The sequence below is a fragment of the Stylophora pistillata genome, chromosome 3, assembly GCF_964205215.1.
Source record: "Stylophora pistillata chromosome 3, jaStyPist1.2, whole genome shotgun sequence".
Lineage (NCBI taxonomy): Eukaryota > Metazoa > Cnidaria > Anthozoa > Scleractinia > Pocilloporidae > Stylophora > Stylophora pistillata.
In genome coordinates, this window is record NC_142521.1 from 4,549,300 (window position 1) to 4,572,500 (window position 23,201).

At 38.0% G+C, this 23,201-nt stretch overlaps 3 protein-coding genes across 3 annotated transcripts in view; 1 reads left to right on the plus strand and 2 right to left on the minus strand.

The window, feature by feature from the left end:
- Nucleotides 1–34: 34 nt before the first annotated feature.
- Nucleotides 35–7,324, minus strand: LOC111339696 (uncharacterized). Its single transcript, XM_088752168.1, has one exon. It carries the CDS (start codon nucleotides 5,996–5,998, stop codon nucleotides 2,552–2,554), a length of 3,447 nt encoding a protein of 1,148 aa, XP_088608294.1. The 5' UTR covers nucleotides 5,999–7,324; the 3' UTR covers nucleotides 35–2,551.
- Nucleotides 7,325–7,457: 133 nt separating this feature from the next.
- Nucleotides 7,458–16,548, minus strand: LOC111339567 (U4/U6 small nuclear ribonucleoprotein Prp3). Its single transcript, XM_022946245.2, has 10 exons — nucleotides 15,880–16,548; nucleotides 14,691–14,807; nucleotides 13,815–14,086; nucleotides 12,596–12,683; nucleotides 11,928–12,174; nucleotides 11,249–11,392; nucleotides 10,689–10,788; nucleotides 9,392–9,576; nucleotides 8,460–8,644; nucleotides 7,458–7,979 (listed from the first exon to the last, which is right to left on the minus strand). The coding sequence occupies exons 1-10, from the start codon at nucleotides 16,450–16,452 to the stop codon at nucleotides 7,830–7,832; spliced, it is 2,061 nt and encodes a 686-aa protein (XP_022801980.2). The 5' UTR covers nucleotides 16,453–16,548; the 3' UTR covers nucleotides 7,458–7,829.
- Nucleotides 16,549–16,594: 46 nt separating this feature from the next.
- LOC111339546 (flap endonuclease 1) overlaps nucleotides 16,595–23,201 on the plus strand; it is a 16,179-nt gene continuing 9,572 nt past the window's right edge. The window contains exons 1-11 of the mRNA XM_022946226.2: nucleotides 16,595–16,752; nucleotides 17,079–17,181; nucleotides 17,746–17,805; nucleotides 19,258–19,300; nucleotides 19,754–19,817; nucleotides 20,106–20,143; nucleotides 20,650–20,721; nucleotides 21,118–21,168; nucleotides 21,253–21,338; nucleotides 21,544–21,610; nucleotides 22,542–22,593. Coding sequence (XP_022801961.2) covers nucleotides 16,671–16,752; nucleotides 17,079–17,181; nucleotides 17,746–17,805; nucleotides 19,258–19,300; nucleotides 19,754–19,817; nucleotides 20,106–20,143; nucleotides 20,650–20,721; nucleotides 21,118–21,168; nucleotides 21,253–21,338; nucleotides 21,544–21,610; nucleotides 22,542–22,593 — 718 coding nt within the window. The 5' untranslated portion in view covers nucleotides 16,595–16,670. The remainder of the gene's footprint in view (nucleotides 16,753–17,078; nucleotides 17,182–17,745; nucleotides 17,806–19,257; nucleotides 19,301–19,753; nucleotides 19,818–20,105; nucleotides 20,144–20,649; nucleotides 20,722–21,117; nucleotides 21,169–21,252; nucleotides 21,339–21,543; nucleotides 21,611–22,541; nucleotides 22,594–23,201) is intronic.

The following is a 23,201-nucleotide window of genomic DNA, read 5'->3' on the forward strand; positions in this document are numbered from 1 at the left end:
GCTATAATCATCTCATATCCAGCAAGCGCGAGTGGAACAATTGTTTTATTAAAAAAAAACGCCCCGAAGATATTAGACAAATCTTCTTGACTTTATTTTGTGAAGAAACCCAATGTTACAATGTACAGATATTAGATTATGGTATATTGGCTCATATACCATTGGTTCATTAGCTCATTTATTTCACACTATTTACGTAAAATTAACATAGGAAAGTAAAGTTGCAGCAAATGATTACATAATAAAAGAAATAAAGTACAGATTATAAAAATGTGTGTGGTGGCCAGAGTAGCAAAGGCCATCTACTTGGCCACAACCTACTTTTGGATAAAGAAATAGTACTGAGCTGGGATTAATGTGCAAGAAAGGATTACCGGTATAAATTTAAGGTATGTTAGAGATATATTGATCTAGGCAAGAATCTATACAAGAAAAGCTTAATAATTAAGAGAAGAACAGACGGCACACATACAGACAAACAAACAACAGCAACAGCGATGGAAGAAAGCAGAGACAGAGACAAAGGAAAGGAAAAGAACAATGCATCATATCAGCAATAATAGCAGCAGCAACAGAGACCAACATATAAGTGGACAATTATTATTATTATTATTAACTGTTATTACTACAGTTATTTACATATGGATTGTTACATACTATATAACCGCCTCCCGGTTAGCTCAATTGGTTAGAGCGCTGGACTGTTGTGCGGGAGGTCGAGGTCGATGGTTCGAGCCCTGGCCAGACCAACACTCAAGGTCTTAAAATAACTGAGGAGAATGCGCTACCTTTCCATAATCAAGAAATGGATAGACATTCTAGTCTTCTCGGATAAGGATGAATAAACCTTAGGTCCTGTCTCCTGCATCTATTAATTAGTTAATTTGGTTAGGCAGGGGACGTTAAAGAACCCACTCACGAGATTACTGTGATGTGGTCTGGCCTGTTTACTGGGAATTGGGGGGGAGGGGGCATCTTCAAATAAGTTTCCTTTGATTGTTTGTAAACTGCTGATGCAGTCCGGCCAAAGTCCCCCGAAAAGTGTTGTGATGCGCATTTCATCATATTCACATGTTAATTTGCGCAATATAAATATTAAATTATTATTATTATATTTGATCACTAAACAGATATAATATATCATATACCAAAATGGCTAAGCAGATAAAAAGTCTTGAATTGCATTATCCAGTTATCCAGTTTTTAATAATTAAGAATTATTCCATGAGCATGTGTTGGATATGAGATGATAGATAGCCAATGAGGCACATAGCACTGAGTTGGCCATAATCATCTCATATCCAACAAGCACAAGTGGAATAACTGTTTTATTGAAAAAAAACACACCTGAGATATTAGACAAATCTTCTTGACTTGAATTGCATTATCCAATGATCCAGTTTTTAATAATTTCTGTCATTTAATTTTTGTGTGCTGAGGTCCTCTTATTTCAAAAACCTTGCTTTAAAAAAGGTAAAAAAGTGTCCTAAAGTGGCCAGCTAGAACCTACTCAAGGGATTTTTTGATTTAAGATAGGGTAACAGTTTTTTTGAAGGAGCTTAATACCCTTACTTTGAGACAGTTTGTCTGGGAAATTAATAAATTTTGACTGATTTTGAAAAGGCCATGTTCCTCTTCCATGGCTTCCAAGTTGTGTCTAAACATTGGGGTTACATATATCACTACACAAAGTTTAAATCGGTTTACAATATTTATTCTAAAATGATAAATTTGGGAGGTCTGATTCTATTAACACGTACTGGTAGGTTAAAATTTAACCCTGATGAAGTCTGATGTTTCATCTTCTGATTTTTTTAGTACAACTTACTGTCACTTCATTATATCAGACAATTAGTACCAAGCCATAGATATGTACAAAAATTACGTTAATATTTACAACAAAAGCTGAAACCTCTTAAAACACCACTAACCTACAAAAAAGCCCTTTGTCTTTTAGGGTGGAGCACTTTCATTTACATTATGGTTAAAATTTTTATTCCACTTTTTGCAGTAAGTGTGAAACTACTTGAACCGGTTCGCTTTAATTGAAAAAATAAAAAAAAAAGACCAGGTATTCTGGACTAGCTGTATTTACTCATCTGTTCTGCTTACAATCTCCAAAAGAACTTCTATAAATTCAACAGAAAACTGTTCCTTGTCACACACAACAGTAATCAAAACATAGACGAGCATGCCGTGGATTTAGGATCGAAACTAACCAATCAACAAATGACCAACTTTCCTGAGAGGTCCGAGGTTTGTTTGTTCTCTCTGCAGTAAGCTTTGTGTTTTTACTTCAATGTTATTGGTTCATTTATTAAAAAAAAAAGATTGACATCCTTTGCTTTCAATAAACTCATTCATTGGTTCATTTTTGTTCATTTCGATCCGGTTCAACTAATTGCGCTGCTGTGAGCACTGTACAGTTTTGAAAGTTTGCTATGAATTATGTTTAGAATTGTTGGGTAGTTGAGCTGGTTACCTCACAGTCAATTGAATAGTAAGTGGCTGAGATAATTTTTTTACAGTTTACAATTGGAATTGCTGAAGATTAGAATTGTAGCTTACATTTCGACTGACTATTTCTCACTAAATTTAATGCATGTTGTTTACCTGCTGCTGTGATGTTTCTATTGCCTAAGAGGTATAACGTGTGTAGCTGACAGTTGTTGCTTGTAATGGCGTCAGCCAAGTGCTGTGCTCCTGTGGCTGTGATGTAATTGTGTGAGAGGTCTAACGTGTGTAGCTGACAGTTGTTGCTTGTAATGGCGTCAGCCAAGTGCTGTGCTCCTGTGTCTGTGATGTTATTGTTGTAGAGGTCTAACGTGTGTAGCTGACAGTTGTTGCTTGTAATGGCGTGAGCCAAGTGCTGTGCTCCTGTGTCTCTGATGTTATTGTTGTAGAGGTTTAACGTGTGTAGCTGACAGTTGTTGCTTGTAATGGCGTCAGCCAAGTGCTGTGCTCCTGTGTCTGTGATGTTATTGTTTGAGAGGTTTAACGTGCGTAGCTGACAGTTGTTGCTTGTAATGGCGTGAGCCAAGTGCTGTGCTCCTGTGTCTGTGATGTTATTGTATCTGAGATTTAACTCGCGTAGCTGACAGTTGTTGCTTGTAATGGCGTCAGCTAAATACTTTGCTCCTTCAGCTTTCAATTGATTTGCTTCGAGGTTTAACCAGCTCAGTTGAGAATTACTACATTTTAACAATTTACAAATCTCTAAACCTGCTAAAGGCCCCGTGTTGTTGAAACTCAAATCGAAATGTGAAATTCCTCGCACATTCTCCATTACGTTTACTAACGAAGAACAATCAACAGCTGTGAGGTGACAATCATTAAAATTTACACATTTAAAGTTACTTTGTTGTAGTTTCCTCTGCACTAATGTGGTCATTTGACTTGTTTCGTTTATACATTTTAACAGTGTCACTGCTAATTCTTGTTCGTCTTTAGTCGGCCAGCAGGTCACTTTCGTTTTCTCTGTCCACTCTTCGTTGTAGCGTTTGCTTTCTCTCACTTCAGTTTTCACGGGAAGAAGGTCAGTGAATATCTCACTAAATAGGTTTTCTTTATCATTCACTAGTCCTGCTAAGAACTGAAACACAAGTTGATATTTGCCGTCTTTAATGTTCGCGGAGACAAAGTTCCTTAATTCTGTTTCACTCAAGTTTGCCAGATACCTCGCGGCGAAAAACTCTTGCATTGTCAAATGAATGAAACAAAACTGTCTTTCGCTTTCAAACGGACCAGTGTCACGGTCGTCTAAGCGGTGAAATAGAGCGCTGTCTTCCATTCCGTGTACTTCGTTTCCCCCAAAGATCAGCCTTCCATCTTTAATTCCTTCAAATGCCATTTTTTCCAGTTTCTCGAATTTCTCTTCCACTTCAGGGAGCAATTTATCTGATTCGAAGTCTTCGCGAGTGAAATATTTATAGCGAAATTCTTCGTTGTGCCTCAAGTAGAAAATTTTGACCGCTTTCTTGTAAATGTCTGTCAGTTTTGTTGGTAGGCTAAGACCTTTAGAACCGTAGTACCTTAGCATTTGGAAGAGACTTGAGCAAACGATGAAGCAACTCGCAGGAATGTAGCAGAGAGACAACAGGTTGATGTTGCTGTTGATGTGTCGCCATAGTGTGCCGCCTGCTTCCTTCTCTTCAGCAAATTTGGTAACGTAATCTTCGACTTGTTCGGATGAGAAGCCAAGGATCTCGTAGATTTTGTCGAAAGGAAGGCTTTCGATGCATGACATAGCCGTAGGTCTTGTAGTTGTCAAAACGGCAGCTCCGTTAAGAAGTTGCCCAGTCGTAAGCTTGGCGTAAAGAGCGGAAAGGGGCATCTTCTCGTCTACGCTGTTTCTGAATTGAGGATTATTATCATCCGTGCCGATCGTTGAATTAGATTTGAATTCATCGATTCCATCGAAAATGAAGAGAACTCTCTCGGGGTTTTTACGAATGTAATTCCAGACTTCATCATCCAGTTGATTGCTGAGTGAGTATGTGGAGCGCGTCAGTAGCTCTCTAAGGGTAAGGTCGGGTGCAGTGTTCAATGTTCTGAATTTGACATAGAAAGCAGCATCAAAGTGGATTTCGTCATCAGTTGTTTTATGGAATAGTTTGTTAGATGCCCAGTCTCTAAGAATTTTTGTACAGCATAGTGTCTTCCCGATTCCAGGACGACCGACAATCAAAACGTGTTTGTTTTCGTGATTAAGAATGTCCTCTGGCCCCCTCAGTGTTTTGTTTTTCTCACCTGACCTGGCGTAGAGTTCCAAATTCTTCCGTCTGTCTTCAGTAAAGTCATAACTAGCCCTGTCCGGTACAACAACAAGGTTTGTGTAAATCTGATCCAGTGTCAAATGTTTAGCTGGGTTTCTTGGAAAAAGTGACCGGAGTTGTGGAGGTTGATATGTGTCTTCTCTGATCATTTTCTTTGTTTTCTCGATGAATTTTTGAAGTTGTTCAGGCTCGCTTGGCTGCAGTTGTGGGATGTTTGTTTCATGTTCTGTTCCACTTTCGTCTTGCTGCTGAGGTCTTTGTGGGATGTTTGTCTCACGTTCTGTTCTTTCTTCGTGCTGGTGAGGTTCTTGTGATTGTGCGATGTTTGTCTCACAATCTGTTCTTTCTTCATGCTGCTGAGGTTCTCGTGCGAGGTTTGTCTCCAGTTCTGTTCTTTCTCCTCGCTGCAGAAGTTCTTGGTTGAACCTGACCGAGGCGGTAGCATTTTGCGGGTTGTCTGGAGGGGGATTCAGGTGAGCTTTTAGAAAATTTAGATTTTCCATGAAGCTGTTCCCTTTCCGCGCTTGTGTCAAAATATAGACGGTTTCCATCAGGATGCTAAAGACTAAAATTCCGTTCACGATCAGGACAGCGAACATCCAGGAGTTTTTCTTAGTTGCTCGTTGATTATGACACTCGTGTAAAATTGATGTGGAGTTTTGCATGACACCAGTAGAATTCCTTGGCTGATTCTCTCCAGAGGATAGAAAACAAGGAAAGCTGGAGGGAAAGTCCGTAGTATAAAGAAAATGAGTTTTTAGGAATATGAAGAGAACTCCGAAAACAAATCTTGCGGATAGTTGACAACAGTAAGCGATGAAAAGCTTGTATCGGTTTGATGGTAGGTTCTCTTGTTCGAGCGGCTGTCTCTCAGGGTCGCTGTCACGAATGCTTCGCGACAGTTGATCGACTGTAGGTCCCACTAAATGAGAGTAAATAGCACAGACAGTTCCAATAAGGCAGAAGTTAGCGATCACGAAGCCATAAACAGGAAGGCTGTATTTGTTGTACTTCTTCTCGTATAGTTCAAAACAGTTTCCACGGACGAGGTCTATGTGTTCACCGTCGGCACCGCCACAACGGAAATCATACCTGGCTTCGCCGCTTTCTATGTCAGCAAAAATGCCAAAGAAGATGGCACCGATCATAATCCAGAGAACAACTGCGACATGGCTGACTCTGTTGAATGTTTTTGGCACTAGTAATTCTTTGAGATATTCCATTGTTAGTGTTTGGATCTTCGATTAGATGAAAATACTTTGAAATAATGAAAGTGTGGTGGACTTCCACAATTCTAAATCTTGAGTACCCACTCAGGAAGCTCACTCGCAGAAACTGAGACAGGAAACTGAAATGGTCAGACACGAGGAGCTCGTGTTGTTATTTTTACCAATTTTAATCCGAGGATGTTATGGAATTTCTCTGACAAAGGCGAAAAATAGACAATTACAAGCATGGCGAAGGATTTCGCTTTCTGAGTCAAATAGTACGCTTAGTAGCGGTACCGCAAAAAAAATTGCGCCGGATTTGTCACTGACGACTCTCCTTCACCATCTCTTTCCACCTAGGCCAAGGCAATTTAATAAATATGAGTGCCATCCAGACAGTTTTCAAAAAATCGTATGCTTTTTCGACTGAATCGAACGAATGCCAACCATGATACAAAAGTGAAGACATGCGAGACATTCCTGTACAAAAATGCAACTGCCCTCTTTGAATGTCATATCTTCTTTAAGGTATTCAGGCGGCTTTTTAAAGATTTGAATTAAATGCAGAGTAACCCTTTGCTAGTTTTTCCCAGAAGATGAGGGATAACAGTGTTGGAAAGGCGAATACAACACTTCTTACGCTCATAGTACGTCCTTAATCCGATTTTAAATTTTTACTGTCTTGCTGATGATTCTTAAGAGTAGTGAACACATGTAACTTTATCAGTACGAGATAACCCTTTACTGAGTCAATCAAATCACGTGACTTACCCTTTCACTCATCGACGTCACTGTATCGAAATCGAAGAAAAACGTCAGTATAGTTAACAATTATTCCACGAGCGCGCGTTGGATACGAGATGATAGATAGCCAACGAGGCACGTAGCACCGAGTTAGCAATAATCATCTCATATCCAACAAGCGCGAGTGGAATAATTATTTTATCAAGAAAAACGCCCCCAAGATAGTAGCCAAATCTTCTCGACTTGATTTTGTAAGAAGAAACCGGATGTTACAATAAACAGATATTAGATTATGGTATATTGGCTCCTATACCATAATGGCAAAGCCACTAAAAAGTCTTGAATTGCACTATCCAATGATCTAGTTTTTAATAATACTTGATATCGTATCGATTCGGAAAAACCGTATCGGCCTCTCCTTACTAAACACTCGAAACACACGGGGCCATAAAAAGTTGTACGGTTTAACGTCACAACTAAGATGATTATCTCGTCAAAATGGCGGCGCGCGCATGAATTTCATTAGAATCGGAGCAACTAAACGGTATATAACCTGGCTTAGTGTTAACTTTCTATCTGTGGTTACAAAAACTGTGCGATTTTCCGAGTGACCTCGTCTTTTACTCCTGTAACCGATTACCACGAGAAGAGAACTCCATTGGTTACAGAAAGCAGTCAACATATAAACAGTACCATACATCTGTCACAGAATCATGCGGACAAGGCCATGTTTGAGACTTTCATTATTTTATTTCAAAAATGAAAAATAATAACAGACTGGTAGTTGGTAATTGAAAATCCACTTCAATTTCTAACAAATGAGAGAGCTCTCGACCACACAGTTTCAGAGCACAGCCAGTTCCCACGTCAACTTTTGATTGGCGAAAAGGGTTTAGAAAACAACCAACTGTTTTCTCTTTATCAACCAATCCTGTGACTAAGCTCCCCTTTCCAAGGCTCATTAGTGACATTAACAACTCTTCCCAATCTCGCTCATCGCTCACTCCAATGATCTTTCTCGGCCAGAAAAGAATAGCGAGCTTTCTGGCGATCTAACAAACTGTGCCATAAATGGAAAATGAAATATATGAAAGTACACACTTTAGTCATCAGCGTTCTGTAAAAGCGACTCACTTAGAGCCAAATCCCAATAGTGTTCTACTCCGTATTTCTTCAGATGATCTCTCGCCATGGACTGCATCGGACATAACTTAAATTTCCAGTCACTGAAGCTTCTCTCTTGATTGGTACCCTACGCGACGAAAAGCGGTAATCATTAGCTACTACTATAATCCTGCTTCTTAGGTAGCCTGCTTGCAGACGGTAATTGGTGTACGCGAGATTCAGGGCGGCTTTCTCTTCCTTCCGTCTCCCCCTCGCTTTGTCACTCGTCTCAGATCTTCCGCCCGTCTAACATGGCGACCGAATATATTCGCCGCGCTGAATCTCGCGCACATCAACTACCACCTGCAAGCAGGCTACTTCTTAGGATACAGAAGACATTTTCAGACCTAGGATGAGCTAAATACATAAATAAGATAATACGGAGGAATCGTCATTTTCCCTTAAAAATTACTTTCGTGCTTTTTTTGTTTTTAGCAAGGTAAGCAGTCTGGCTAAAAAGGTTTGACCGATGAATTATAACAAATGGTTACCATAACTACAACACAAATCATGTCATCCTCATCACAAACCGTCACCTGAAATGGGGAGAGTGCAAATGTACTCTTACCTCCCACACCAGCACACATGGAGCGGTCTTTTTGCTTGCTGCTTCTTCGGCGTGATCATCATTGTCAGAATCTTTTTCATCTTCCCACTTAATTCGACTCAACATTAGACGTTTGAATTTTTTCACAGCTTTTGGCCCTCCCTCTACAATAACTATATTGACATCTTTGTACAGGAGAGCGCACCCTGTTGATGGGACAAAACCTCGTTCAAAACCACAAAAAGACAACAACAAAAACGAAGAGAGTCAGCGATTACCTGGCTCCCTTTAACGCAAGATTTCCTATAAGATATATCACAGCCACTGGACCACTTTCAGCTACAGTTTCAAAACAAACCACTGGGTTAATCATCGCCATTGCCGCAAAGTTTACAGATAATCATGCGTTTGAATCAATCACGTTTTTTTTTTTTTTAAGGAACCATGTATCGGATACAATTGGAAAGTTTCCCGCGCGCCGAATATAATACAACCGCATGTTTTTGCCATATGATTGTTTAAGGGAAAGACTAAATAGATAACAAAGTACTTAAATGCATGGTTCCCCGAGAAACCAGTTAGTTTTATTTTCCCTGAAGTCCTGATGTTTCCCTCGACTTCGTCTCGGGAAACATCAGGACTCTCGGGAAAGGTTCTTCGTTTTCGTACTTTGGGGGATCTTCGAATTTCGATTAAGGAGGCCTTGGTTTTCGTGTTTTTGGAGGGGTCCGTTTTATGGAGAGTCTTCGTTTTTCATATGTTGGGTTGTTCGAGATTTTGGGTCTTTCGTTTTCGACTTTTGTTTTCTTTTGTTCCCCATCCAGATTGTTGCACACTAATTACTAGATTTACTGCGTCTTTTTAAAAGGGTGACCTTTGTGGCCATGTGTGAGTATACTGGCCCAACCTGCACTTAATAGTTGACCACCAGATACTTAAAAGTGAAAATATACCTGTTAAGTACAGCTGCTGAGCATTGATATCCACTTTGTATTTTCTCTGAGGATTTTTAAGTTCTGTTACTCTGAACAACGCGACATGAACACCAAGGGATGTATCCTCCTTCAATTTACGGACTGTTTTCTCGCGTCGCGCCTGGGGAGTCAGTTTTCTCGCAGCGTTGGCAGCTTCATGAGCCCTGTTCATAAAAAAAAAAACAAGGATTATGATCTTTTCTAGTACCGGTGAACTGCTGCAAGTCTACCAACGAACAAAGTAGATCCACAGTAGTTATAGCTACTGCTCAATAACATTTCAGATCATAATAAAATCCAAACCACTCTGCAAGAAAACGAGGCAAAGTACCTCCACTCATAACAACAGAGCACACTCCTGAAAAAGGTTACTCACTCAAAATTCCTTAGAGAATGGCATTTACAATTCATGTCTAAACATGGCTACATACAGTAGTTTCAATACATCAGATGCAGTGAAAGGCATATCCTAGTAAACTATGGTAACACACACTGGACTTGTTCAACTGAATTGTTCACTGGAGTGTTCAGTGCTCTCTCACAAGAAGAGAAACAATTCTAGTTTTATGTCTGTTTTACAAAGCATTTCCTTGTACTGTAGATATTACTCAGACACATTAAGTTACTGGGAAGAGCACTTGGTGGGTTGAGTTAGAGAGATCATTAAACTACCGCAGGCAAATACAACTTAATAAAGGGGTAAGTTTCAAAGAAACTGTGATGCTGGGTCAGTGGGGATAACATTTAATTTAATTTTAATTTAATTTATTAGCTTCACCGACAGGCAGGGACCCCGCAACAGCTTGCACCAATTACTGCGGGCTCAGTAAACTCACCATCCCTCCCCAGGGGAGGACATCCATCACACAGTAATCTCATGTGTGGGAAATTAACATCTCCTACCCCAACCCTGCAGGAGACGGAACCTCCATTTATTCATCGCTATCCGAGAAGACTAGAATATCTAACCATTTCTTCTCAATTATTTTAAGACCTTGAGTGTTGGTCCGGCTGGGGCTCAAACCCTTGACCTCCTGCACAACAGTCCAGCGCACTATCCATTGGGCTAACTGGGTGGCGCTAACAAGATCCTTTGGTTTCGTCAACTGAGTTGTTAAAGTAAATTGGCCACCATAAAGGGGTTTGAGTGTTCACCCTTCACCAGAGTGAATCAACGAACGGCTAATGCTCGAAATGTCAGCTTTGAAACCCTTTACAATGGCCAATTCACATTATCAAACCAGTTGATCAAAGCAAATTACCCAATACAGCTTACTTTTGTCTTTGAGCCATCTGTGCTCGAACATGAGCCTCAACTTTAGTTGGGTCCTGTACTGCTTCATTCCCCAAAACTCTCATCAGGTTGGAAATCTTAACTAAAATCAGAGGAAGAAAACGCACTCTGTAATGGACATCTGTAAACCAGTATGAGGAAGTTAGGAAGTGCAGAGTTTGCTACGACTCTATAATTATCCACAATGTACAGGACAAGTATTTGTTTCCAGCCCAAAGTAAATCTAACTTAGCAACAGTTGGGTAAATCATTTTCCATCTTAGGTGGTACAGTATATGAGCTAATATCTGGAGCTGAGTGAGCTGATCAGAAAACTAAAAATTATTCTGAGTTTGAAATTAAACAACTCATTACAGAAACTCAATCACCATTGAAAAAAAAAATTCACCCCATTTTTTTAAATCAATGGTTCCCCTCATACATTTTCTTAATTCAGTAGAGCATACTTTCCAAAGAAATGATATCAAACCATACTTGTCCATTAAGTCTGTTGGGAGTAAAAGTTTGTTTCATTAACAAACCGAGTGAGTGACTGATCAAACCTTTGGGAGGTGGTGGTGGTTCAAGGCCAAGCCTGATTTTTTCTTGCTTCTCTTTTTCAATCTCACGTCTTCTCTGAGTACGAATCTTCTTTCTTTCCTTCTTTGTTAACATAATGGGTACTGATGGAGCCTCTTTGGGCTCAGCTGGACAGAAGAATTGACATCAAAACAATTTCCTAGTCTCAGGACTAATTATTTCAGGTAAACTTTAGATTCATATAAAATATGTTTCATAATTCATATCCTAAGAGTGAGTTGCTGAAATTACTAACACCAGTTTGGGTTTTTGTAACAGAACAGTATTTCAGGATATAAACTTCAACAATATTCACCCAGACAAGCTACATATGTGGCTTACAGCAAGCCTGAAAATAATTACTTTATCTTAACACCTTGCTGAAACATGTGAATTGCAATGTTGTATCAGGCAAAATGATCTACAATCCACCATTATCTCACAAATTCCAACCCAAAATTCAGAAGCTTCCATGATTTGCTTACTCTGAAACACCTGCTCTCTAACATGGTAACCTACCCCACCCCTCATATAGAAATAAAGTGATCAGATAATCTTTAGCTTTGAAAGGTTGTTGGAGGCAAAATCTTTTTTTAATGTTATCTACAGCAATTTTATGTTAGACTGGGCAGAGCTTTGATTTATATCCTATTATTAGCCTACCAGGTGGGTGTTTTTGTATGGGATGTTCAACCAGTGTTGTTATTCCAGCAATGTCATCCTCTATGTTATCAGCATCTAAACCGATGTACTTTCCACCTGGTAAGATGTTGGAATCCCACCATTCAACATCTGGAACAGTATCCTCATGAGCTTCTCTTGGCGTGATCAGTGCAAGTTTTGTCGCTGATGAAATTCCTGTCTTCTTAGCAGCTGCTGCAATTTCCTTTTGAAGTTTGTCAAGCTGTGCCTATTAACATGGAAATAAAACAATTTTGCAATTTTGTTTCAAAAACTACATACATACCTGACTGTTGGCTTACTTAAAAAAATCCAAGAAATGAAATATTAATTAAATTCTTACAGACACAGACACAAATATTTAAGTGGTGCAAAAAATAAACCTAAAGACATGAATATACATATATTATTCACTGCCAATTGTTAGTACAGAAATATTATGATAGACAAAGAATCTTTATACTGCCATTGAGGTAATGACTGATTATGATTTTATCATGTTAGTGTTTTCTGAACCTGAAAAAGTGACAAATACAGAATGTGTTCAGGGTTGTTGCTAAGGGCCGCTTCCAGCCAAATTCGCTGGATGAAAATTTCTTAGCTACAACCCAGATGTTGCCAAGCAGAAAGACAACGAGTATCCACTGTACCTTTGCTCTTATTCTCTGAGCTAGTTGTTGAAACTTTCCTTTGTCATGAAACTTAAATCCCCTTTTGTTCCGCTGTGCTGCCTTTATCCTAATTAAAGATTGAAGAATCTTATCCTTAGCCTGACCCATCTTTACTAATATTAACAACTGATTACCAGAAATCACTCAATCAATCAGTGATTTAATATTAACAACTGATTACCAGAAATCACTCAATCAATCAGTGATTTAATATTAACAACTGATTACCAGAAATCACTCAATCAATCAGTGATTTAATATTAACAACTGATTACCAGAAATCACTCAATCAATCAGTGATTTAATATTAACAACTGATTACCAGAAATCACTCAATCAATCAGTGATTTAATATTAACAACTGATTACCAGAAATCACTCAATCAATCAGTGATTTAATATCAACAACTGATTACCAGAAATCACTCAATCAATCAGTGATTTAATATTAACAACTGATTACCAGAAATCACTCAATCAATCAGTGATTTCAGGTGACTGTGACAGGCAAAATATCTCTATCAATTGTTTGCTTTCAACTGTCATGTGGTGGTTTTGCTACTGATAACTGAATAGCTCTAACTTCTAATATAACACAGATTTTACACTTTATACAACCAGCATATCGCATGGGCTGATCTTGGTGGGTATTAGTACTAAATACATGCTAAGTTACTCTAAGCTAAAGGATACAATTACTATGTAGTTACAAGTTTACAGTTAAATAAACTACCATTACCAAGCACAGCAGGAACTGCAAGCAGAGCAAATTATAACCAGAACAAATGTTGAAATAAAAGGTACAGAGGGGAAGTTATAATAAATATAGTTTTAAGAAAAGTAAGAAACACAACCAAAAGTTACAACAATTTATGGTGTTTAAATTTGAGATTAGAGAATAGGCATGAACCAATAAGGACTCACAAGTCCCTTGTTTTGTTTAAAACCTATACATCAAGGTAAAAAAAAAACAAAACAAAACATGAAAACCACGACTCTTGGGTTGAAGCTAAAGAAAATATTCTGCCCCTAAGTAGAATTAGGTCATTGCCATTTTTAAAATCAATTTCACTTTCATTTATATTTTTTTTTCCTACTTCCTTTCACCCTCACCTATCATCCTCACGTCACATGGCAATAATACCCACAAGGTAAACAATTCAGTAAACAGGAAGAATAAATTAAGCCATTTCCTTACCCTACTCGTGGATCAAAATACTTGCTTTCATTTAAATCCTCTGGGGGTTTTTCAATCTTAAACTGTTCTGCTTTCTTAGCACGAATGTTAGCTTTCAGTGTCGGCATTCTGCTGGTCAGCTGAATGGCCCTTCCAGATGCATCAACTGTTCGACCTGATTCATCCAAGATCAAGGACCTTGGATGGGAGCTTTCGTCCTTCAGAGCACTCACTGAAATTAAACCTGACTTTATCAAGTTTGCCCCAGCGCTTGTTAACCCTGAAGAGGAGAACTAAAGGATTGTACAGAAATTAAAATCACTGGTAAGAAACAATGACAAACATCTAAAATTCTACAAAAAATTTAGATGTGTAAAATAAATCATGCATGCTCCAAGAAGTAACCTACTACCTACATGCAACTCAACCACTCACTGGTTTGAAAACAGCATGTTTACACTGCACCAAAAATTGCATTATTTATTGGTGAATTCAATGTTTTGCTGAAACAGCTTTCTTCTTCTGAGCAACTTTTACCAAAAAGAAAGACATTGAGAAAGAACAAAATTTGCCTTAAATTCAACACAAATAAACAACTAGTCAAACTGTTTCAATCAAATCATTTATATTATTTATTATATAAAGGGTGAATAAAATTTATAGTCTGATAAGTAAAGAACACGTAATTCCAAAATACATTAGATACTGAGTAACCAAATCTATAATTCTTCTTCACTTGATTTCAAACACTTTTACTATTCACGGTCAACTAAAGTGCTATTAGCCTATAAGCAAGATGAAAGTTTTGCTGTTACTTGCAAGTTTGTTGATCTTGAGTTTATTTATTCATTTTTTTAGTACCAACTACAAATGGATGCAGCTTTCTTGTTAACTTACCAAGTTGGGTCTGTTTGACAGCTGTGCCTGAATCTTAGCCTGGAGTTCTGCCGCTCTTCTAGCTTTCTCTATAGCTTCATTCATCAATTCCTGTTGTTGTTGTACGCTAGGAATATTCTGTTCAGTCAAGGAAAAATGGCAAGTTTGATTTATCCCGGTATAATTAATAAAGGAGCAATTTTAAACATACCAAGAAAAAAAAAAAACCTTGGTATCTGGTACTTTGGAACTGAGCCATTGACAATACATTCATTGGGCAATTACAATTTTTTTAGTACTGTTTTTACTTGTGTATATGTTGTAGTTCAATTTTATCCTTGGTTCAAATTTTATTTTCCTTTGTTTCAAACTCATTCTCATACATTAACATGACCGAGAACAAAGGAAAATAAAATTTGAACCTAGTATAAAATTGAACTACGACATATAAAAAGAACTCATGTACAAGTTGACTGCCATTTTCAAGGTCAAAATCGGGATTTTTCATCATTTCTAGTTGAAAAAAGTGAAATTCAGACTGATAGAAATTTCCCAAAAAGTTGATCTACTATTTCTGAGAATGTATTAAAAACATGTTGAAATAAAAAAACTACAGAGCAAGTGCAACCATGTGTTGCAAAGTTTAATAGCACTTGTTTATATCAGCACGATTTAGGCAAACACGAGCACTTTGACTTACTAGAGAAGTACTTCACCATATTTTGAAAATTATATTAAAAATGAAATCCTTATTGCTTTTAACTGACCTTCATCTTAATTCTGAGTTTGAAAAGAGATTAAGTACTACAAAGCTACAACAAAGAGCTTTGAAGGATTGCACATAACAAACAAGACCATGCGACAACAGCATCTGCCAGGTCACTAAGCTTCTGCCATTGTTTGATGAAAATGAAAGTCCTGCACCATAAACAGCAGAGAAGCTGTGTTTAAGCCACTTGAAATTCATTATTTCAAACTTTTTTGTTGATGAAGAATGCGCTAAAAACTGAAAAAATTCAAACACAATTAGAACTGTTTTTTTAAACTTGGTTTTCCAAATGGACTTCTAGCAATCGTTATGTTAATTTCTTGGAAATGCTAGGGTCGGGTCTTTGTGTATGACTCGTGTATATTAGTCCAGGGTGATTTTTGGGCTGATATTTTGGTCATACAAGGTCGACCTATACACAAGTAAATACCGTACATATACCTGTCCAGGGACTGGAGGTGGGAAGGAAGCTGGACCTGAAGGAATAGTAGCTGGCTGGACTGGTCTCATAACCGTCAACTGCTTCTTCCGCTCTTCAATTTGCTTTTTCATACTTGCCACCATTTCACTTATCTGGCTGCTACTAAGCGGAGTGGGCCTCTCTGCTGTTTCAGGAATGGCTGGAGGTAAAGGTACGTTATCTTCTTTTAAAGCGTCGAAGCGACTTTGTTTTCGCCTGCTCTTAAGATCGGCAGATTCATTACCATCATCTCCGTGGTCATCTCCAAACACATCCTCTAGCGTCCTTTTTTTCACTTGAGAGCTTTTTCCAGAGGTAGGATTCTTGCTGTTTTTCAGCTGATATACTTTATCAAATAAGTCCGTGACAAACTGAGGTGCTAAATCATCTAAAAGCGACGAGAGCTTCTCTTGCGATGAAACTCTATCCAAGTTATTCTTCACGCAGTTCAAGGCAGCATTTACAACACTTTTCTCATTAAACCCAAGCCGTCGCTTCACAGTATCTTCCACCCAAGGCTTTAGTTCCTCTAACTCTCTTCTACTTACGGCCATTTCTTTTCTTCCGAGCTTGAAAGCACCGTAATTTTGGGTCACAACCCGACCACTACTCCGCCATTTTGGATTCGTTTTCCTAACGTTAGCGCATTTCACAAAGTCTCAGTCCGCTGACAACGTACAGACAGACTACAATGGTATCCAGGCTCTTTACGTCCGTTCAATTTCGCGCGCTTTCTTTCTTAAAGATCAACAGTGTCTTTTTTTCTCTCAGAATGGGGATTCACGGTCTTTCTAAGGTGATCGGAGACCATGCTCCCTCTGGATCTAAAGAGAATGAGATTAAGAACTATTTCGGTGAGTCAGTCAATTCTATGGTCAGATGGTTCCTCAAGGAAAGCTACACGAGAAACATGGTATATGTGCGATTATAAGATAATGAACACAGTAGACATCGTCTGATGGAAGAATTCAGTCCCCAAGTAGATGCTTTATCAAGTTTTAAAACCCGCATGTAACTAGTTATGTTAAGAAAGCAATGATTTTTAAGCTTTCCGAGTGTTCCTTGAACATCCCAAGTAGCTTTATCGCGTCCATAAAAGGTGTTTTATGGCTTAAGTATGAAGGATATCACTCGGTGGCGAGCAGTTTGAGTTAGCTGTTGATCCTTGACACTATTCTAGGAAGGAAGATTGCGATTGATGCATCCATGAGCATTTATCAGTTTCTCATAGCAGTGAGATCAGATGGTAGTCAGCTAACAAATGAAGCAGGAGAAATTACCAGGTAAACGCTTTTGGATCATGTGTACCTAATGCGTTTGTCAGTCGAGTATCGGTCAGTACACTTGGTCAACCTGTTGACTGAGTGTTGGCTGATATATGGGCGGCCTCTCTCCCAATATGTCAGCCAAGTATTGGCCAGTAGTCATCGTCTCTGAACCAACAAATGATATGTGGTTGACACAAGGTCAATACTTAACCGACACTCTGTAGACAGTTGGCTGATACTTTACTGATGCTCAGCTGACACTACTGTACAATAAAAGTGAGAGTAAAATGACATGCCCATATATCCTTGCTTGATATTTCCAGCAGCATTATGAAATCCTGAGTGGTAAGAAATTATTACTTAGCGTGAGGGTATAGGGGTGTACTTTTCTTTCCTTCTTTCTTTCGTGGAACTGATAGGTTGTTCTCGAAATCTTATGCAAATAACACGAGTAAAAGAACAGTCACAACAGAAATGTCAGAACTTGCAAAGCAACTTGTGTAGGGAACTTTCATAAGAAACGTTATGTTATCTTTACCAATGTGATCAACATTATTAATGTTTAACTGTGGTCTTTAGTCATTTGATGGGCATGTTTTATCGAACTATCAGGATGATAGAGAATGGAATCAAACCTGTGTAAGTATACTTAAGTTTGCTGTTATCAATAGTTCATGGTTAATGTTCCCTTGTTTGTTTGTACAATACTGTCAGTTTAAAGTACACAAGTGGCACTATGGATGTTGATGCATTTCCATTTCCATAACAACCTAGTTATAGTATTGAGTTTCAAAGCTGACATCTCAAGCATTAACCCTTTGTCACAGCAATAGGTAAGGTAGGTAAAGCCTACTCAAGAGCCATGTGGGTCATTGGGCCGGCGCTCAACTCGGGTTTCCGTAGCATGAAGTGACTAGGAGTATTTCTACCCCCCCTCTCCCCTGGATGGGATGCTAGTCCATCGCAGGGTTATCCCCAGCATTAAATTTGCCAGTACCCATTTAAACACCTGGATGGAGAGAGACACTGTGAGAGTAAAGTGTCTAGCCTAAGAACACAACACGATGTCCCCGGCCGGCCATCTATATTTATACAGGATAGCTCCTTCAGTGTAGTAAACACTGGTATCAACAGGGGTCCTGTTACCCACCCATCCCACCCCAGGGGAGGACATCCATCACACTAATCTCATGCGTGGGAAATTAACATCTCCTACCCCTAATCCTGCAGGAGACGGGACCTCCATTTATTCATCCCTATCCAAGAAGACTAGAATATCTAATCATTTCTTGATGTTATAGAAAGGTAGCATATTCTTCTCAATTATTTTAAGACCCTGAGTGTTGGTCTGGCTGGGGCTCGAACCCTCGACCTCTCGCACAACAGTCCAGCGCTCTATCCATTGAGCTAACTGGGAGGCGGTTAACTACAGTTTCTTTAGAAACTAACCCCTATAATTCGTTATGTATAGTAAGACTTGAAATCTATGGGAAATAAGAACAACACAAGCATATTGTTCACCTGAGGTGAAATGTTAATGCCTTGTGCATAAACTTTTATGGGCAATAAGAATTTAACGTATATAACATGTAACTGAGGTAATTGACTAAATGTTTCAAACGGGAATATATTTATCAACACATAATTCTTATTGATGTAGATACAGATGCACTCTTTGGTCAATTTTTCTGTCTGAACATCCAGCAGCTATTCAGTGTGTATGTTTATGTTGGATGTCAGATTTAAACTCCACTAATGCTTTGCTGAGTGTAAAGTTTTAGATGTGTGTGATACCGCATAATTCAAATTGTTAGTAGCTTCTGATGGTTGCTAGTGAAATTTCACTTTTGCTTGGCATCCCAGGGAGAGGCTGTCATGACTTTATTAGTGTTGTGTTATTGTGTTGTTTGAACCAAGTTCCAAGGAATCTGGCTCTGCTCATCTTGAGGATCCAAGGATCTTTGCTCAGCTTCAATGCTCAAGCAGAAACTGGTGTATAGTAAATTATCACAAGTAACCAGAGATAATTATGCTTTAAGGTTATGGATTTATTATCAAAGTCTGTATTTTATCGGTGACCATTTCTTGCAGATATGTTTTTGATGGCAAGCCTCCTATTATGAAATCCGGGGAGGTAAGTGGTGTAACATGTCAACCTTAAGTAAGAGTGATCATTGTTCTTCTAAATGGATTCTACAATGTTTTTTTCTGAATTAGCTGTCAGTGAATTAATGGAGGTCTGTAACCCAAGCCTATCAGTCAACTCAGTCAGAGTTTATCTTGGTTTCCTTAGCATTGATTGAATAAGAACATTACTGCCCCTCCCCTCCCCTAGATGGGACACATGTCCATCACAAGGCTGCCCCTTCCCTTCCCCTCACCCCTGCATTACATCACATGGAAATTTTGAAAAACCTTTACTACAAAATTTTTATGCTTTGGTTTTAGCCATGCGTGTGGAAATTATTTTCCACAGTTTGATACATAATATTCATTGGTATTGTAAATAAGTAATTTGTAATGAAACAGATACGTCACAAACACTCAAAAGTAGGTAAAGTAGTTGTAATTTCCATCATTAACACAGTTGGCAAAGAGAAAAGAAAAGAGAGAGGAGGCACAAAAAGGACTTGCTCAAGCAGAGGAAACTGGTTGGTGTTGTCACTGTCTTTAATTAAACAAATATTTTTTCCTGACTGTGCATTCCTCAGTTTTTTGTTTGCAGCCATAACTAGTATGTACCTCGCAACTTCTGAACTATAAAGGATATTACATTTGAATGATTTCTGTAACTTTTCATATAATTTTAAAATCTCTTGGTTGGTTGGTTTTGTTTTTTCTTTTAATGAAGAAAACTTGTTGAAAGTAAACAAACTTTTTGATAGTAAAATAAAGCCCTTTTTCCCATCTTCCATATCCTGTTTTTCATTTATCAACAGGTGATGCTGAAAGCATGGAAAAATTTTCTCGAAGACTTGTAAGGGTTTTTTTGATGTGGTTTATTAAAATAAGAGAAATTTAAAGTCGCATTTGCAAGCTGCCTGATAAGGTCATTTTGCCTGCTGAATTTGAAACCCTAGCATCATTAATTTTGGAAAAAGGGTTTAATTGCTCACTGATAGTGGATCATAGGCAAAACTTTTAAGAATTGACTGATTGCCACATGTCAAAGGTACCTATTTGGCAAAAAATTGCTAACATGAAAGGACTCAGCTATAGATAAAAATGAAAATTGAAATTTCCTAAATTTTCAAAAACAAAGATAAAGTATATATTGAAAAAGGCCTTGGAGTTTTTCATTTTCAGAAATTCCTTTTGGCATTGTTATAAATCTCTTGGTCTATATATTTGAGTTTTTCAGAATTTCAGAGAACCTCATTGAGAAAGCTATGATTAAAACACTTTTAACCTGTTTCACAATTCCCGGCATTTTTTTTTTTTTAGCTGATTTCAAGGAAGTAACTTAATCACTCTTTGCATTAGGTGAAAGTGACCCCACAGCACAATGATGAATGTAAAAGATTACTTAAACTGATGGGAATTCCATACATTGAGGTGTGTTTGTATAAGCAAGGCTATAATATGTAATACTTCATAAGCATTTTAAGATAACTATCAAGGTATATAATGGTGGGTGGATTAACAAAATTGAAACTACACTTTTATGCAGCTATTCGAAAGAAAAATCTCACATGTACATTTACTAGGAAAGCTGGACTATAGAACACAGTGATATCTCATTGCTCCACTAATGACATGAAAAGGAACTATAATCACTTTTTTTCCCCACGGTATTTTGCGTCAGGCACAAATAATTACCAGAGCAGAGTTGCTAAAATAAAAAGTTTTTCTCTCCCTCATTAGTTCCTGGAAAAATGTTTCAGATGTTTTACAATTTGTGGCTTTGTTTTAAACATTGTTCAAGTCAACGATAACTTACCTTTCTGTTAGGCTCCCTGTGAAGCAGAAGCGCAATGTGCTGCATTGGTGAAATCAGGAAAGGTATGTTATTTAAAAAGTGCAGATATGATTGTAGAGGTTTTATGCTGATTTTTAGACAAAGTGTTAAAGTTGTTGTGTTTATAGGTTTATGCTACAGGAACGGAAGACATGGATGCTCTCACATTCGGGTCAAGTGTCCTACTGAGACATCTCACTTTTAGCGAAGCAAGGTCTGTTAAGTTTTAAGTTATGAACTAAATTTTCAAATGAACGATGAAATTTTGACAGTGCACGCTATTTGTAATTTATACTTGTGTAACAACTTTGTACTTGTGTCATAACACTTGTGTTACATGAAAATAATTGTGTTCAGCCAATCAGATGCACATCACTTTCATGTTAATTATCAATAATACTTATCTGCTCATTATACAGGAAAATGCCAATAAGGGAATTTTATTTGGACCGCATACTCACAGAGCTAGAACTTTCCCATTATGAGGTAAGCATTTCATGTACAGGACTTGGTGAAGCCTGCCCCCTTTTGTCTGGAATTAAGCTTGGACATTGCCTTTTTTTTCTGCATCACAAGAAATTAAAATATAGATGACTCTACCATATTTTTTTATGTTTATGTTGTGCATCAATTTTCTTAATTTTTAATTTTCATTTTCCTCTGTCATGCATTTTGAAGCATGGTGTATTAAATGAGATGTCCAAATCACAGTGTTACAGCATGCACTACAAAGCCCCAAAGCCTTTTTTATTCACATTTGGTCAATTTTCAAGCATCAGAATCACAGATAACTTCTTGTATTTTCTTTAAAGTTTGTGGAATTTTTATTATAAATCTTTGGTAATTGTGAAGAACAACTCCCTGAATTTGCAGATTTTAATTTATGTTGACAAAGTTTAATATTAAACAACAACAAACATATGAAACATATGTGTGAAAAAAAGTTTAATATTGAAAAGGACATGATTATACATTACTGATAAAATTGAAAACAGGTGGTAAATTATTTTTAATTTCAGTCCCAATGGCTTCATCCAACGTCTGGTGCTCCACTTCTGCCCAGAAATGCACTTAGTAACAAAAATAGCAGGTTCAAGAAAATTTTGTCAGACAGAGTGAATGTTCATGGATTTGACAATTTTTGCAAATATTAGTCACACTCTTTGAAGTGAAATCAGCTCAGCAGAATTGACAATTGTGATGAGTTAATCAAAATGAAATCGGCTCAGCAGATTTAATGATTTTTATGAATTTTCACCACTTTCACTACTGCATGCATTTCTGGACATACCTTGGTGCAGTGGTACCTGAGTACCTTTTGACTGTCTGTGCAGCTTGTTAGAATTATTTAGGGAGCCACGTTTCATATCTTTCTCTTTAGTTTGCTCATGTTGCATAATCTTTTTCTGTTTTACAGTTTATTGATCTTTGTATTCTATTGGGATGTGACTACTGTGACTCCATCAAAGGTATGTTTTTTTGGGTCTGCAAAATCTGTGAGCCATGTGAGTCACATGCGCCATGCAAGTCACGTGAGCCATTTTTGCGAGTATTTTTTTTTCTTTGATTGGTCCAAGGTCTGGGAGGTTGTCGATCATTTCGCACCTGACTATCACCAAACTACTATCGTTATAAACCATCTGGTATATACTTCATGGAAGGCAGCCATATGTGTTGCATATGTATATTAGGTTTTTACTTTATGTACACCGAAGTGTAATGCAACCTAATATGGCTATGCACGCCTATACAGCTATACAGGACTATACACAGCTGCAGGGCTATACACAACTATATAGGGCTACACATAGCTATACATGGCTATACACAGCTATACAGGTCTATATACAGCTATACATGGCTATACACAGCTATACACGGCTATAAAAAGCTATACAGGGCTATACACATATACAGGGCTATACACAGCTATACAGGGCTATACGCAGCTATACAGAGCTATACACGGCTATACACAGATAAACAGGGCTAGGCTATACAGCACTATACAGGGCTATACAGAGCTATATGCGGCTATAAAGGACTACACACGGCTAAATAGAGATATACTTGGCTA